This window comes from Sciurus carolinensis, chromosome 4, assembly GCF_902686445.1.
Source record: "Sciurus carolinensis chromosome 4, mSciCar1.2, whole genome shotgun sequence".
Classification (NCBI taxonomy): Eukaryota; Metazoa; Chordata; class Mammalia; order Rodentia; family Sciuridae; genus Sciurus; species Sciurus carolinensis.
The window spans coordinates 152,568,000-152,581,010 of record NC_062216.1 but is presented as its reverse complement, the minus strand read 5'-3'; the positions used below and the strand labels follow the sequence as shown (position 1 = coordinate 152,581,010).

Sequence of the window (13,011 nt, the reverse complement as noted above, 5' to 3'; positions counted from 1 at the left end):
ATCTTCTTCTGTTGCAGGAGCCAAATGTAATTGTTAGTCCACTTTTGATAAAGAACTGGACTGTACCAGGGATTGAGTTGAGCTCAATCCCTCAACTCTCCCTACACTTCAATTTCCTCTTCTCTGGAAACCTTTCACCTCTATACCTAAATATGTTCCAGTTTCTCTTGCCCCCAACAAGTAAAAACCACTTTCTTAATGCTGCCTTCCTCTCTAGCTACCCCTTTTGACTTCCCTTCTTACACTGGTGAACATCTTGACAGAGTGACTTATGCTCTTCTTCACCTTTTCTCTTCCAATGCTAAAGCCACTACTCTAGAGCTTCACCTTCAACCAAACTACAAAAATACATAAAACCACTGCCTTCCCTACCCTGACTATATGGCCAAAATCAAAAGAGAATTTTCACTCCTTCCTTTGATGGCTTTTGACTTTGCTGGTTGATTCTTTCTAGTTTATATCACAGGGTTCTCTTCCACTAGTTACTTTAAAAATTTTCCACTCTGGTGTTTTCTTAGCTTCTGACTTTTTTTTTTACTGCTATTCTCATAACACATTCTCCTTGGGTTGGGGTTACCCACTGTCATAATGCCACCCACCACATGATGGGACCTGATATTTCCCCAGAAGTATGTAACTATATCCACCTTATACTTTCCCAGAGTTGTGGATTTAAATATTCAAGTGAAAGGACATCTCTGTTTTGACTCTCATAGATTTTCAAACTCCATGTGTTCAAAATGGAACTCAGCCTCGTCCCTTTAAACCTGTCCTCTCCTTAGAGTTTACTACTGGTGAATGATTCCAGTCACTGATGCCAAAAACCTGAGTTGCCTTAAGTTCTTCTCCATCTGAGAATGCACTTAACCTCTTAAGTATTCACTTCTTCTTTTCCATCTTCACTTCTTCTCTACATTAGATCCCACCATCTTCTGCCTGAACTATGGTAGTAATTTCCTAACTTCTCTGAGACCTCATCTTCATTCTCTGAATACTCTTTGTAATATAAAGCTAACCATACATGCCACCCCCTTGCTTAAGTTTTCAATGTGCATTCAGGATTAAAGGCTCGGCTGTTTTAAAGTTCTTTGAAACCTGTTCTCTTCCGAGACTCTGTTCTTTCCAACCCTGAGGCTCCGCCATAAACACAAGGCATTCTTCACCCTCTGTGGGAAGGATCCCAGAGTTGATCCAAATGTCCCAGGTGGCACTCCCATTGCCACCGGAGCTTGTTTCTATCACAGAATTTTCGAATTACAGTTTCTAAAAGGGGAACGTTGGCTTATTCTGTTTTAGATCCCCAGGATCTGTAAGTGTGCACAAGAAACACTAAAGTATACGAAAAAGAGCTTACTTGTATCGGGTCGCCAGCATGGCAAACCAGCAAACAGTAACAATGTCACCTCTCCGTGAGGCAAAAGGAAAAAGTACGATCCGTGCCTCCCCGTCGGGGAATCGAACCCCGGTCTCCCGCGTGACAGGCGGGGATACTCACCACTATACTAACGAGGAGTTGCACAGGAGCGACTCTTCTGATAGGCTTTTTATCTCTCTCCATCCCGCCCCGCCCTCACTGCTACGGCTAACAGAAAAACATTCATTTGTTGCCGTCGTAGTTTCCACCGAAGTTGAATGGAACTAAAATGGAAGTGCTTTCTGTCTCTCGGATTCACTTATCACTCCCCCAGCCCACCCCTCCACTACCGCCCAGCGCTCCAGAAGCCCACCGATCCCCAGCACCACTCCTAACACGCACGCTCCCAAGTAGCCTAGCGCATGCCTGCTCGCGCTGCACCACGGGGCTGGTAGTTCCGTCCCGCCGCCCCTCGTTCTCCTCCGACTTGTAGGTACTACGTTTCCCGGCGTGCCCTGCGAGTCCCTCTCCCCTGCCTCCTCCGGCTCTGGTTCTCAGTCGAAGTCCGGCCGCTGAGTGTCTGAGTCCGTTTCGGCGTACGGCGGATCTCCTAGAGCCATGCCCGAAGTCGTGGATACCTGTTCTTTGGCCTCTCCGGCCTCAGTCTGCCGGACCAAGCACCTGCACCTGCGCTGCAGCGTCGACTTCACTCGCCGGGTGCTGACCGGGACGGCTGCGCTCACGGTCCAGTCTCAGGAGGACAATCTGCGCAGCCTGGTACTGGGGCTTCTGTGTGCAGAGGCCACTTCTCCCCGCCACCCTCTTCTCGCCCCCTCGCCCCTCATCGCGGTTGGCCTAGGGATCTCCGGCTCCCCTCGCCGCGGCAGTTCCCCAGCCCCGCGCGCGGGTCTACTCCTCCTCTTTACCCCAACTCATCTCAGCGTCCCCTTCCTCAGCCCCGTCAATCCCGAAGACCCTGTCCCCGGTGCCTGGTCACGTCCCCCGACGCCCGCCACCCCTCCTGAAGACCCTCTGCCCGGTGCCTAGGCACGTCCCTGCGCCCCTTCCATGCCTGTCTTCGCGCTCATCTTCGCAGCAGCCCCCGCTCTCCTCAGCGTCCAGTTTCCCAGCGCTGCCCGCCGCCCCGTGGCCTCCCGGTTTCCTCGGGCCCGCAGTCCAGAACTCCCTGCTCAGGCCCCAGACTGCTCTCAGCCCCCAGATCCCCTTCCTCGATCCAGTCTCATCCCGCTCTCCGAGCCCGTATCCTGTTGATCCCTGCTCCCACTAGTACTTCCCTCCCAGGCACCTTTTTTTGTAGCCAGCGGGTCTGCGGGTTACTCGCCCTGTTCCTCGATCTCTCTGCCTGTCGTTCTCAAGGCTCTTGGGACTGCCAGGCCCAGATCCTTCCTTCCTCCCTGCTTTTGAAAATTCCAATCTCTGCTTTCTAAGCGGAGGTGCAGCTGCTTCTCTTGAGGGTCTTTCCTACCTTTGCTTCTCATCATCCTTATCTTCTAGTAATTTAAGGGGCAGGATAGAGTAATCAAGTTTTCTAAGGATGACTCAGTATAATTTGTTAATAGTTGGTTCCGAGGAGCAAGTAATGACTGCACTTCTTGGAAGATAACGTGCTTCTGTAAGCTTTCTAACCATTTAAAGATTTGTATAGATTCATAAAATATTCAGTGATTTTATCTGTGCCTTTTAACCTATATTCAGTGTTCTTTCTCATATTGTCTGATGAAAAACATTTAGAAATAAAAGGGATGTGAAAAGACTGGCCATATTCTATCTCCTAACCAGGGCAGGATGGTACACGTTGTATTTTGCAAGGCAATATTATGTTATCTACTAAAGCACAGCAGTAAACCATCAGATCAGGTATTGAGGAGGAAAATTAGTGTCAAATAAGTGGACAAAATTACAAGTGTAGATAAGAATTGTTAGGGTTTTTTGTGTCTCTTATTTGTATAGTCTTTATTTTGAGTTCATTAATATGAACTAATAAAGCCCTTAACTTTCTTACTCTTCTGTATTGATATGTAATCATCAAAAGTACTATAAGAAAGAAAGAAAAAAAGTATTATAAGCAAGGAGGTGACTGTTTCCTTGTAGATTGCACTTTGATCTTCTTGATATACCATACTATCTTTTATTGCAGGAACAGCCTTGCCCTAGCAGGGCTGAAGTTAAGTCCTGTATCAATGCACCTCTCCTTTATTAATAGAAAGTGAATTTTGCTAGCTCATCACTGTTTAGTATGACCTTGCACTGCTCTCTCTTTTGTAAAAATCAAAAGCTTTACTTCTGTTCCATGAGTAAGCAAGAGTCAGTAGGCATAAACTTGGAAAACTTTGAAAAGAATATCCCAGTCTAAAAACTTGCCCCTTGTTTTTACATTTCCATATCTAGAGTAAAATACGATTTTAAAATAATGATTTCTGGTTAGCATGTCTGTTTAATAAATTAGCTGGAATTATATTAATGTTAAATTTTGTTTAAGGAAGATTATTTATAGTACACAGTAACATCTGTATATATTTTTTTGCATATTTATGACAATAATTTGACACCAAGAGCTTGGTTTTATTTATTTTATTCATTTGAAGTGAGCTCATTTCTTTCCTCCACAAGATTAGGCACTCTTGAATGTAGGGACTGTGTTTCATATCTTTTTATATTTTAATTTTATAGCGTAGCACTGGAAAGCAGAGGACACTCAGAAGTTTGGTTAATGGATGAATTCAATTAGAAAGCAATGCCTAAACTTAATATGTGCCATATTGATAATAGCGCTATCTTGAAGATGAGAAAGCATTAGACCTCACCACCACCCACAGCAGGACCCAGTACCGGTACTGGGTGAAGAGACATCATGTCTTCTTTTCTGTTCAATTCTGTGAATCCATGATGCTAGGAATCTTGAAGAAGCCTCTAAAAAGAACTAATTTCCAGCTTTCTAAAATCCTTTTGAAGTTTTGGTTTATTTACACTGAAGTTTGGTATTCAACATTCATGATAACTTTCAAGCATGTGTTTCTTTCATTGAAATTTTCAATTTTATTTAGGTATCCTTTCAGTTGATGACTCAAACAGGGCCAAAGTCACACATAATTAAATGTTGGAATCCAGGAATTGAGCATAGTTCTTTCTGACTGCAAAGCCCCTGATTTTCAGTATATGGCTGAACTGGGGCTTACATCAAGGTGGTTTTGGTTTGGTTGTGGTGTTGGTTTTAACACATAAGCCTGTGGTTTTTTTGCATCACTGCAGACTGTAGATAACAAGTAGAAAACATAGAGACTTACTAATGAAGCATAAGGATTTCTGTTTTAAACCCTGATTTGTGCCAGGAAGAATCTGAGACTGCTTAAAATAACACAGTATGATAAGATTAAAAATAATTAAGAAGTTTGGAGGCAGAGAAAATAAAGATAGTAGAAATAAGACACATGGTATAAAACCCTTTACACATAAGAAGAAGTGGATTACAAAGTTGACATGGAACTTCCCACCATTCAGTATGAAAAGGGAATCAATTATGTTCCATGATAACTGTCCAAGTAGTCAGAAGTACAATTCTGTTGTATTCAAAGAGGACACTGAGATATAGTAAAGTATATTCTCAATAACTACCTGCCATAAGTAGGGTTGTTTTTTATAACTATATGTACATATCTTGACCTTGCACATAGTTTGTACTCAAGTACTAATTGTTGAAAAATACTAATTCTAACATCTATGTAGTTTCCTTTGTTTTTCTTATTGTGTTTTGACCAATTTTTAATGGCACTTATCAGAGAAGTTTGAAGAGGAAATTCTTACATAATTTGCAAATGAAGATTAAACCTAACAGTTGAGATATGCAGCTTAAAAATTGCATTTTCTGTTTTCTTTTGGTCCAGAACCTGCTTCATGCATTAATTGAAATCTACTATTTTTCATGCACTGTACTGAACCCTGGGAATGGAAATCTAAGTAATGTTCTCTGTCAGTTTAAGCACCTTCAGTCTAGTAGAGAATGAATCATTATGACGCGATACAACAAGTACTATAGCAGAGTGTAGGCCCACTACTATGACACACATTGAGGATATGAAAAAGATTTCACAAAAAAAAGAGTTGGAATAACCAACTCTTCTGATTCTGAACAGATATGAAAAATTTTGGCAATTCAAAAAATAGAACATACTTCACTGGGAAATGATTCAGTTAATTTGTCTTTATGGTTATAAGGTCTGAATAAGATGGGTTATGAACATAGATATTCAAATTACATTCCTAAAATAAATTAGATACTCAGAAATATGTACTAGACTATGAAAAGCAAAGGAGTAACAATTATTCTTAAATAAACCATATATTTTGAACATGCTACTGTAGCCAGTTTTAGTTAGAGTTAGGGTAACACTTGAGAACCTCCAAAAGAAAGTAACCTGAAAGAAGTAATTGCCCATTAGGAGGAAAACAGATGATGCTCATAACAAATTTGACTGCAAAGGAAGGAAGGAAGGAAAGCTATAAGAAAATTAAACAGATGGCAATCAAATTCAGTGATTGCCCGTGTGATTTTTTTTTTTTTTTTTTTTTTTTTAATCTGGTCACCGATGGTTAACTAAAATTTTTAAGAGAGGTGGCTAGGAAATGGCTGTTTCTTGGCATTCTAATGCCCAGGGCTTTTCCAGGCCAGGTATCAGGGGAGGGGAAAAAAAAGATGCCAGAGGTAGGGAGGTGAGGTAGAAGGGAGTTCTACCAGGTCTGACTTAGACAGTGGTAGAAGGAGAGAAAAAAAATGTGAAGACAGTATGAAGAAAAAACCTGATTGGCTATGTGAGATTGGGAAGTGAGATTTACTGTGGCTTGAGAGTTTCAGGCCTTAGGTATCTTAAGGAATTCCACTGAAAGAATAAAAAAAAAAATCAGAGGAGATTAGGAAAATGGTTTCATTTTCGGAAGCCTGTTGAATATGAGGTGGTATGTCCCATGGAAATGTTGGGTAGGAATCAGCAGATGTATAGCTGACATCCTGGGCCAGGGTATAACTCTGGAAGTAGAGTGGTAGTCATGTGTGCTAAAGAGATATTAAATGAAGATGTGGACATGTGTAAGAGGCAGGGGGTGAAGAAAATGAAAGGCTGAAACATTGGGGCATATCTGTATTTAAGAGTTAGAAAGAACAGGGAGAGAGAAGCATTAGACAAGAAGAGGAACCATTTACGTGTAAAGGTAGAGAAGCCAAGGAAAGGGTTTCATCCAGGTGTCATGGTCCTCAAGAGCTATGAGTAGACAATAGGTCAAGGTCATTGGACAGATAAAAAGATCCGTGAACCAGGGAAACTGCCTTTTCAGTATCACAAGATCTAGACCCTAAACTGAAAAGGAAGAATGGTTGATGAGGAAGTAGAAGTGGCAGCCATAGATTGCACTTCTTTAGGAAGGAAGGAGGGGAAGTAGAAAGTTACTGGGTAGAAGGATCAAGTGAAGTTTTTAAAATATTGTGAGAGGTTTGTTCAGGTTGTTTGGCAACAGTTTCTGGTACAAGAAGGTTGAAGATTTCAGAACAAGAGATTACTTGAAAGATGAGGAAAGCATTTGGTTTCTGGGGCTCAGGAATGAAACTACTCAAGACACTGGCTGCATTCCTTCCTGCCAAGCAGTTGTTAATTGGCAGTAGCAAGAGCATAGGGTCATTTGGTCAGAGTTGCCTTATAAAACTTAGCTTTCACTAAATAACACATAGTGATACACAGTCCGTTTATCTGCCTAGTGAGCGCCAAGGTTTGTTTTAATTTTTGGAAATTAAGTACTTAAAGAGTACACTATTATGTATGAAAGTACACTGTAGGAGTTGGACTATATGAATTTTAGGAAGAGATGTATTGTAAGATAATATTGAGGCAGGATAAAAGAAACTTAAAGATTTTTTATAACAATTTCCAGGAAGGCTGGGGATATAGCTCAGTTGGTAGAGTGCTTGCCTCGCAAGCACAGGGCCCTGGGTTCAATCCCCAGTACTGCAAAAAAAACAATTTCCAGGAGACAAAATTAAAGGGATTTTAATTTAGATTGACTTGTACTTAGAGCCTAAAATTTGTGTGACTATCCTAGAATTACCTAACAATATGTATACCAACCTTAGATCCCAAAAGTTTTTAGGAAGTTTAGATTCTCAAGAGATAAACTTCATACTAATTTTTTTACTCCTATAATTTCACTCTATCTTTTTTCTCTATAAGCAACTCATTTTACAATCAATTATAGTTAACCTGTATCTTGTACTAGTTTCTTCTGATGGTTTAAAACTATTTTATTATTTAAAAATATTAATTTGACTTTAGATTTTGGATACAAAAGACCTTACAATAGAAAAAGTGGTGATCAATGGACAAGAAGTCAAATACACTATTGGAGAACGACAAAGTTACAAAGGATCGCCGATGGAAATCTCTCTTCCTATTGCCCTGAGCAAGTATGAGTGCTATCCTTTTTCTTTTACAGCTGAATAATGGCAAAAATGTATTTTAAGATAAATTAGACATTTTTCCTCTTTTGTGTTTGCTTATATATGTAATAATTGGTATGCTATTCCTACTGATCTGTTCAGATTTAAGTTTTGTAGTAAAAATTTATGTTCTTAAAATACTAAAGGAATTTATTGCATAAAACTCTCAAGAATGGGACTTTGGGCACTGTGACTTCTTTAACTCCTCATGTGGAGTAATGACAGGGCATGCCGTCCTAAGGAGGCCTTTCAGGGTAACCTGGAGCTGAGCACCAGCAGCACACTTCACCCTTGTCCCAGAGCCACCTGCTGTTATTAATGGAATAATAATAATGATGCCAATCATAGAAGTGTTAACTGTGTGCCAGTCTTGGGTTAAGTGTGTTCTTTAATCCTTACAGTAATCCTGTAAAGTATGATCTTCATTTTACAGATAAGAAAGGGAATCTCAGAGATTAAAGTAACTTTTGTCAAGAAAATGGCAACTGGAATTATCATATAAGGAATCTCTCTAAACCCTGGATACACTGGGGAGGGGAAAGAGGATGAAAACTATTGGCCTAGAACAAGGGTAATCTACCCCCAACTTCCAGTGGCCAAAGTTTTCTGGCCTTCTCTTTCCCTTTAAGAAAGAGAAAGGAGATGCCCAGCATAACTTATGAAAATATCATTAACCCCATTCTGCAGATGAAGAAACTATGGTGTAAAGAGGTCAAGTAATTTGCCCACATTTACAGCTTTAGTACATGGTGGAGTCAGGATTCAAACCCAGACTGAGACTGGACTGCTGGTCTCCAGAACTCTTATTGTTTTCTCATTAGCAGTGCTTCTGAAACTAGTGGGGTGAAGGACTAGTTAATATTTTCTCTAGCCTATCATAGACTGATGTTTTTGTAAAATGCAGTAAATATGAATTAGTAGGAAGAAGAAATGACGAAAGAGATTATATTATTAGATTCAACAGACAAAAATGACACTATGAGACTATAGGGGGTGTAGCTTAGTGGAAAAGCACTTGCCTGGCACATGTGAGGCACTGGGTTCGATTCTCAGCAGTGCACGCACACATACACACATACACATGCACGCACATGCGTACACGCGCATAATTCATAACAAACTTTAAAAAAAAAAGTTTCTAAATGCTTCCTCTTAATTTCTTGACTTAACATGTTGCAGTTTACAGATCAGCACTGCTTCGTATTGTGCCCTGGATAGTCAAAAGTTCCACTACCACTGTGGTAGTGGAGCTTCCAAAATTATTTTTGCCACTTCCTCACTGTCATAAATGTATGATAATAGTATCACAAATACATAGTATGTGAAACACTGTGGGGCACTCAACTAATACATCTTCATTAGCACAGTAGAATGTAAAGGACCCACAGAGTGGCCTTCTGGTAGGAAAGCAAACTTACCTAGGGTGTAGTATTTTTAGAACTTTCAATCAGTAACAAGACCTCATACGATGTTATTTATATTATTCACTGTATGTAATATGAATTCAAATTTTAGTTAGAATTATATTCTACTAATATGTTGATTTGTTTCATACAGAAATCAAGAGGTTGTTATAGAAATTTCTTTTGAGACATCTCCAAAATCATCTGCTCTTCAATGGCTCACTCCTGAACAAACCTCTGGAAAGGAACACCCGTATCTCTTTAGTCAATGCCAGGTAAAAAGGATTCTAGAATGATGTATTCTAGAATGATGCAGGAAATTCCCAGCTCAAGCAGTTTAATGAAGCAAGGCAGACAGTGGTCTTATGAATATATGGGTCTTATATAACATATTGTCTATTTTATGTTATAAAAACAAGATACTAATTTATATCTCTCGCTATTAATTCATGTATTTTTTTTTTAAATAAGTGTCCTTTAATTTGGAAACTATCTACATTGGTGTATTTGATCTTATTTATATTTACATCCCTTGCACCTAGCATAGAACTTGCCATAGAGTGGAAACTCAATAAACGGTCATAAAATGCAAGAAAAAACATTAGTAAAACAAAAGTAATAAGTACTGATCATGAAAATGCTAACAGTAAAATGGAGGAAAGTGAAAGATCAAATTCCTAACCATCTCTGGACATTATTCTCTGGAGGTAAAACACCATTAAGTTTGGAGTGCAGCTTTTCCAGATTTTCCTTATATGTTTACAGATGTGTTTATTATGTAAATATATTAAAGGTACTTTTAAAATGATATCATTTAACTACTTCTGTTTTCCATTTTCAAAGTAAAGACAGATAAACTGGGTATAGTGGTGTACACCTGTAATCCCAGTGACTCAAGAGACTGAGATAGGAGGACAATAAGTTTGAGGCTAGTCTCAGCAATTTAGTGAGACCTTGCCTCAAAATAAGAAAATAAAAAGTACTAGGGATGTGGCTCAGTGATAGAGTACCCTGGGTTCAAGCCCTACTTATCCCCAACCCCAGTTTAAAAAACAAACACATACTAAGAACAAATAACCATATAATTAGAGATAATCTGCCACAAGGATAGTAAGTATCAAACTGTCTTCTGAAAGAAAAAAAGATCTAATTTTGCTAATAATCAATTTATGATTAAAATTAAAGAAACTCACTTATTACATTTTACTGTATTTCTAGGCACTGTGTTAGATACTTTGCGTATTTAATCCTCCTCTTCCTGTATGATAGATATCATGTTAGGCTCACGTTTGACTCAAAGTATATAAACAATGAAACATGATTTAGACACATTTACCTTGTAGGGCTACTTAAAGTATCTTTTTAATCTAAGAAACATTCAGTAATCTGGAAGAGACACAATGTTCTAACAAGAATATACAAATCGTGTACTCTCTCTCTCTCTTCCTTTGTTTTGGCAGTAATGCAGATTGAGCCTAGCTGTGCTCTATCACTGAGATACATTCCCAACCCTTTTTATTTTGAGACAAGGTCTTATAGTCACTGAGGCTGGCCTTGAACTTTTGATCCTCCCACCTGAGCCTCCCGAGTTCCTGGGATTACAGGCACATGCCACCATTCCTGGCTTTATCTCTTAATAAGACCTGATTTTCAGTCGATATTTCTCATAGAATATCTATAAGTTAAAAGCAAGAAATGTAATATTTGTTGCCTGGGGTAGTGCCTCTGTGGGAGAGCACTTGACTAGCACATTTGAGGCACTGGCTTGATCCTCAGCACCACATAAAAAATAAATAAATAAAATAAAAGTTAAAAAAGCCATATAGATTTATTTTTAAAAAGGAAATATAATATTTGTGAGTAACTAGAATGTATATTTTAAATATATTTTTTCTTATTGGCAGTAACATTTGAAACATAGGAATGAGATTTCAACTAAGTTAAGGAATTGCAGTTGGCAAGAAACATGTAGATGTAATTTTGTTTAAAGAATTTGCTTACAGTTGTTCTTTATGCATATTTGCCTGGGTTTGTTCCCATCCTATGAAATACATATAAACACCCCCATCGGAAGTCCAGTTAGGAGGCCTGATCTTGAAGCCTTTTTTTAGGAGAGAGAACCAGGTGTATCTTCTAGTCCTTGTTAATTCATCTATAAGTACTCTGGGATCTCATGTCTTTGGGGAATCTCCTAGATCTGGTCAGAAGGACTGGAGTCTGGGAGTTTTAAGAAGTCAAGGATTTTTAACAGCTTCACAGAGGAGTGTTAGTTTTCTTTTAAGATCAGTAGACTGTCTCATTGAAACTGGGGTTCCTTTGCTTCTCAGAGATAGACACAGACTTATGATAATAGGTCAGCTTATGAAATTGTAGGTTCTCTGGCTTTTTTCTTGATAGAATCAGCTTGTTGTGGAAGCAGAGAAACATTTTACAAAATATGAGAATGAATATGTTTATATGGTATTCATAAATAGCATTTTTTTCTCCCTCTTTTTAAGTTTCCTGTTGTTACTTTCAAAATGTGCTGTAAGATGAAATGTCAAGATGTTAGTTTCATTTCTCAATGTTTTCCTCAGAACACTGGCATTTCATTAGATGTTAATAACTAACCAGAGAAAAATGGATTTCATGTTAAAATTAGTGTGAAGAATCAGGTTTCTTTCTTTTCTTTCTTTCTCTCTCTCTCTTTTTCTTTTTCCCCACTGCTGGGATGGAGAGGGCTGGGGAGATAGCTCAGCTGGTAGAGCGCTTGCCTTGCAAGCACAAGGCCCTGAGTTTGATCCCCAGTACCGCAAAAAAAAAAAAAAAAAAAGACCCCAAAAGACCACTGCTGGGATGGAACCTAGGGTACATGCTAGTCAGGGCTCTACCACTGAAGTACAGCCCCAACCCAAGCAGGTTTCTTTTTTTGTAGGTGTTTCTAGAACCTTCGGAAGGCTAATGTTCCTAGTAACTTTCTGAGACAGAAGTGTAATCTGCTGTGGTTGTCAAATTTATTTTGTTATGGAGTCCTAATTCTCCAGGTTCCTCAGAACTTCTCCCTGGGCACTGCTACAATACAGAACAGTCAGAAACACTGCTTAATAGTTGACTTCATGCTTCAACTGAAATGTGAGGGTCGATCCTAAATTAAACGGGAAAATCTGATTTTTTTTAATCCACAGATCTATTTTTGCTATTTTAAGAAACTCAAGAGATGAGAGAGCTAATTTTGTTTTTAAAAAGAATATTTCTAAGAACAGTGCTGTAATTTTAGTGTTTTCCTAATGACTCAGTTTAGGAGAAAGGGAAATAACTATTTCTTTTCCTCCCGCTCCCAGGCTATCCACTGCAGAGCAATTCTTCCTTGCCAGGACACCCCTTCTGTGAAACTAACCTACACCGCAGAGGTAAGCATCACAGTTGTTAACTGAATTAAATGAAAAGTAAATGTGGTTTAAGTGATAAGGACGATAATCAAATTTTTTGCACTAGAAATATCTACTTGAAATATGACAAGAGCCTATGGACCTCATTCTGAATCTCAGTTTTATAGGCAGTTTTAAACATTGAGTGACAAAAGAAAATGGATACCATTCTCATTTTATAAAAGGAATTCATAATTCTGGATCTAAAAACAAGAATTGAGGACCTTCCTTTTCAAACCTTTAAAAATTGACATTTGCAGGATTAAAAGTTTTTATAAATGCATTCGATAGCCCTGTAAATATCTATCTAGATTTCCTAATGGGCATATATTATGGGCTTCTCTCGAT

At 38.9% G+C, this 13,011-nt stretch overlaps 1 protein-coding gene and 1 non-coding gene across 3 annotated transcripts in view; one reads left to right on the top strand and one right to left on the bottom strand.

The window, feature by feature from the left end:
• Positions 1 to 1,440: 1,440 nt before the first annotated feature.
• Trnad-guc (transfer RNA aspartic acid (anticodon GUC)) lies at positions 1,441 to 1,512 on the bottom strand. The gene has a single exon. It is a non-coding gene; the product is annotated as a tRNA-Asp (tRNA).
• A 374-nt stretch (positions 1,513 to 1,886) lies between these two features.
• Lta4h (leukotriene A4 hydrolase) overlaps positions 1,887 to 13,011 on the top strand; it is a 41,606-nt gene continuing 30,481 nt past the window's right edge. For both annotated transcript variants that reach the window (XM_047551255.1, XM_047551254.1), the window contains exons 1-4: positions 1,887 to 2,131; positions 7,690 to 7,820; positions 9,411 to 9,531; positions 12,577 to 12,645. In XM_047551255.1, the coding sequence (XP_047407211.1) occupies positions 1,973 to 2,131; positions 7,690 to 7,820; positions 9,411 to 9,531; positions 12,577 to 12,645 (480 nt within the window). In that variant the 5' untranslated portion in view covers positions 1,887 to 1,972. The remainder of the gene's footprint in view (positions 2,132 to 7,689; positions 7,821 to 9,410; positions 9,532 to 12,576; positions 12,646 to 13,011) is intronic.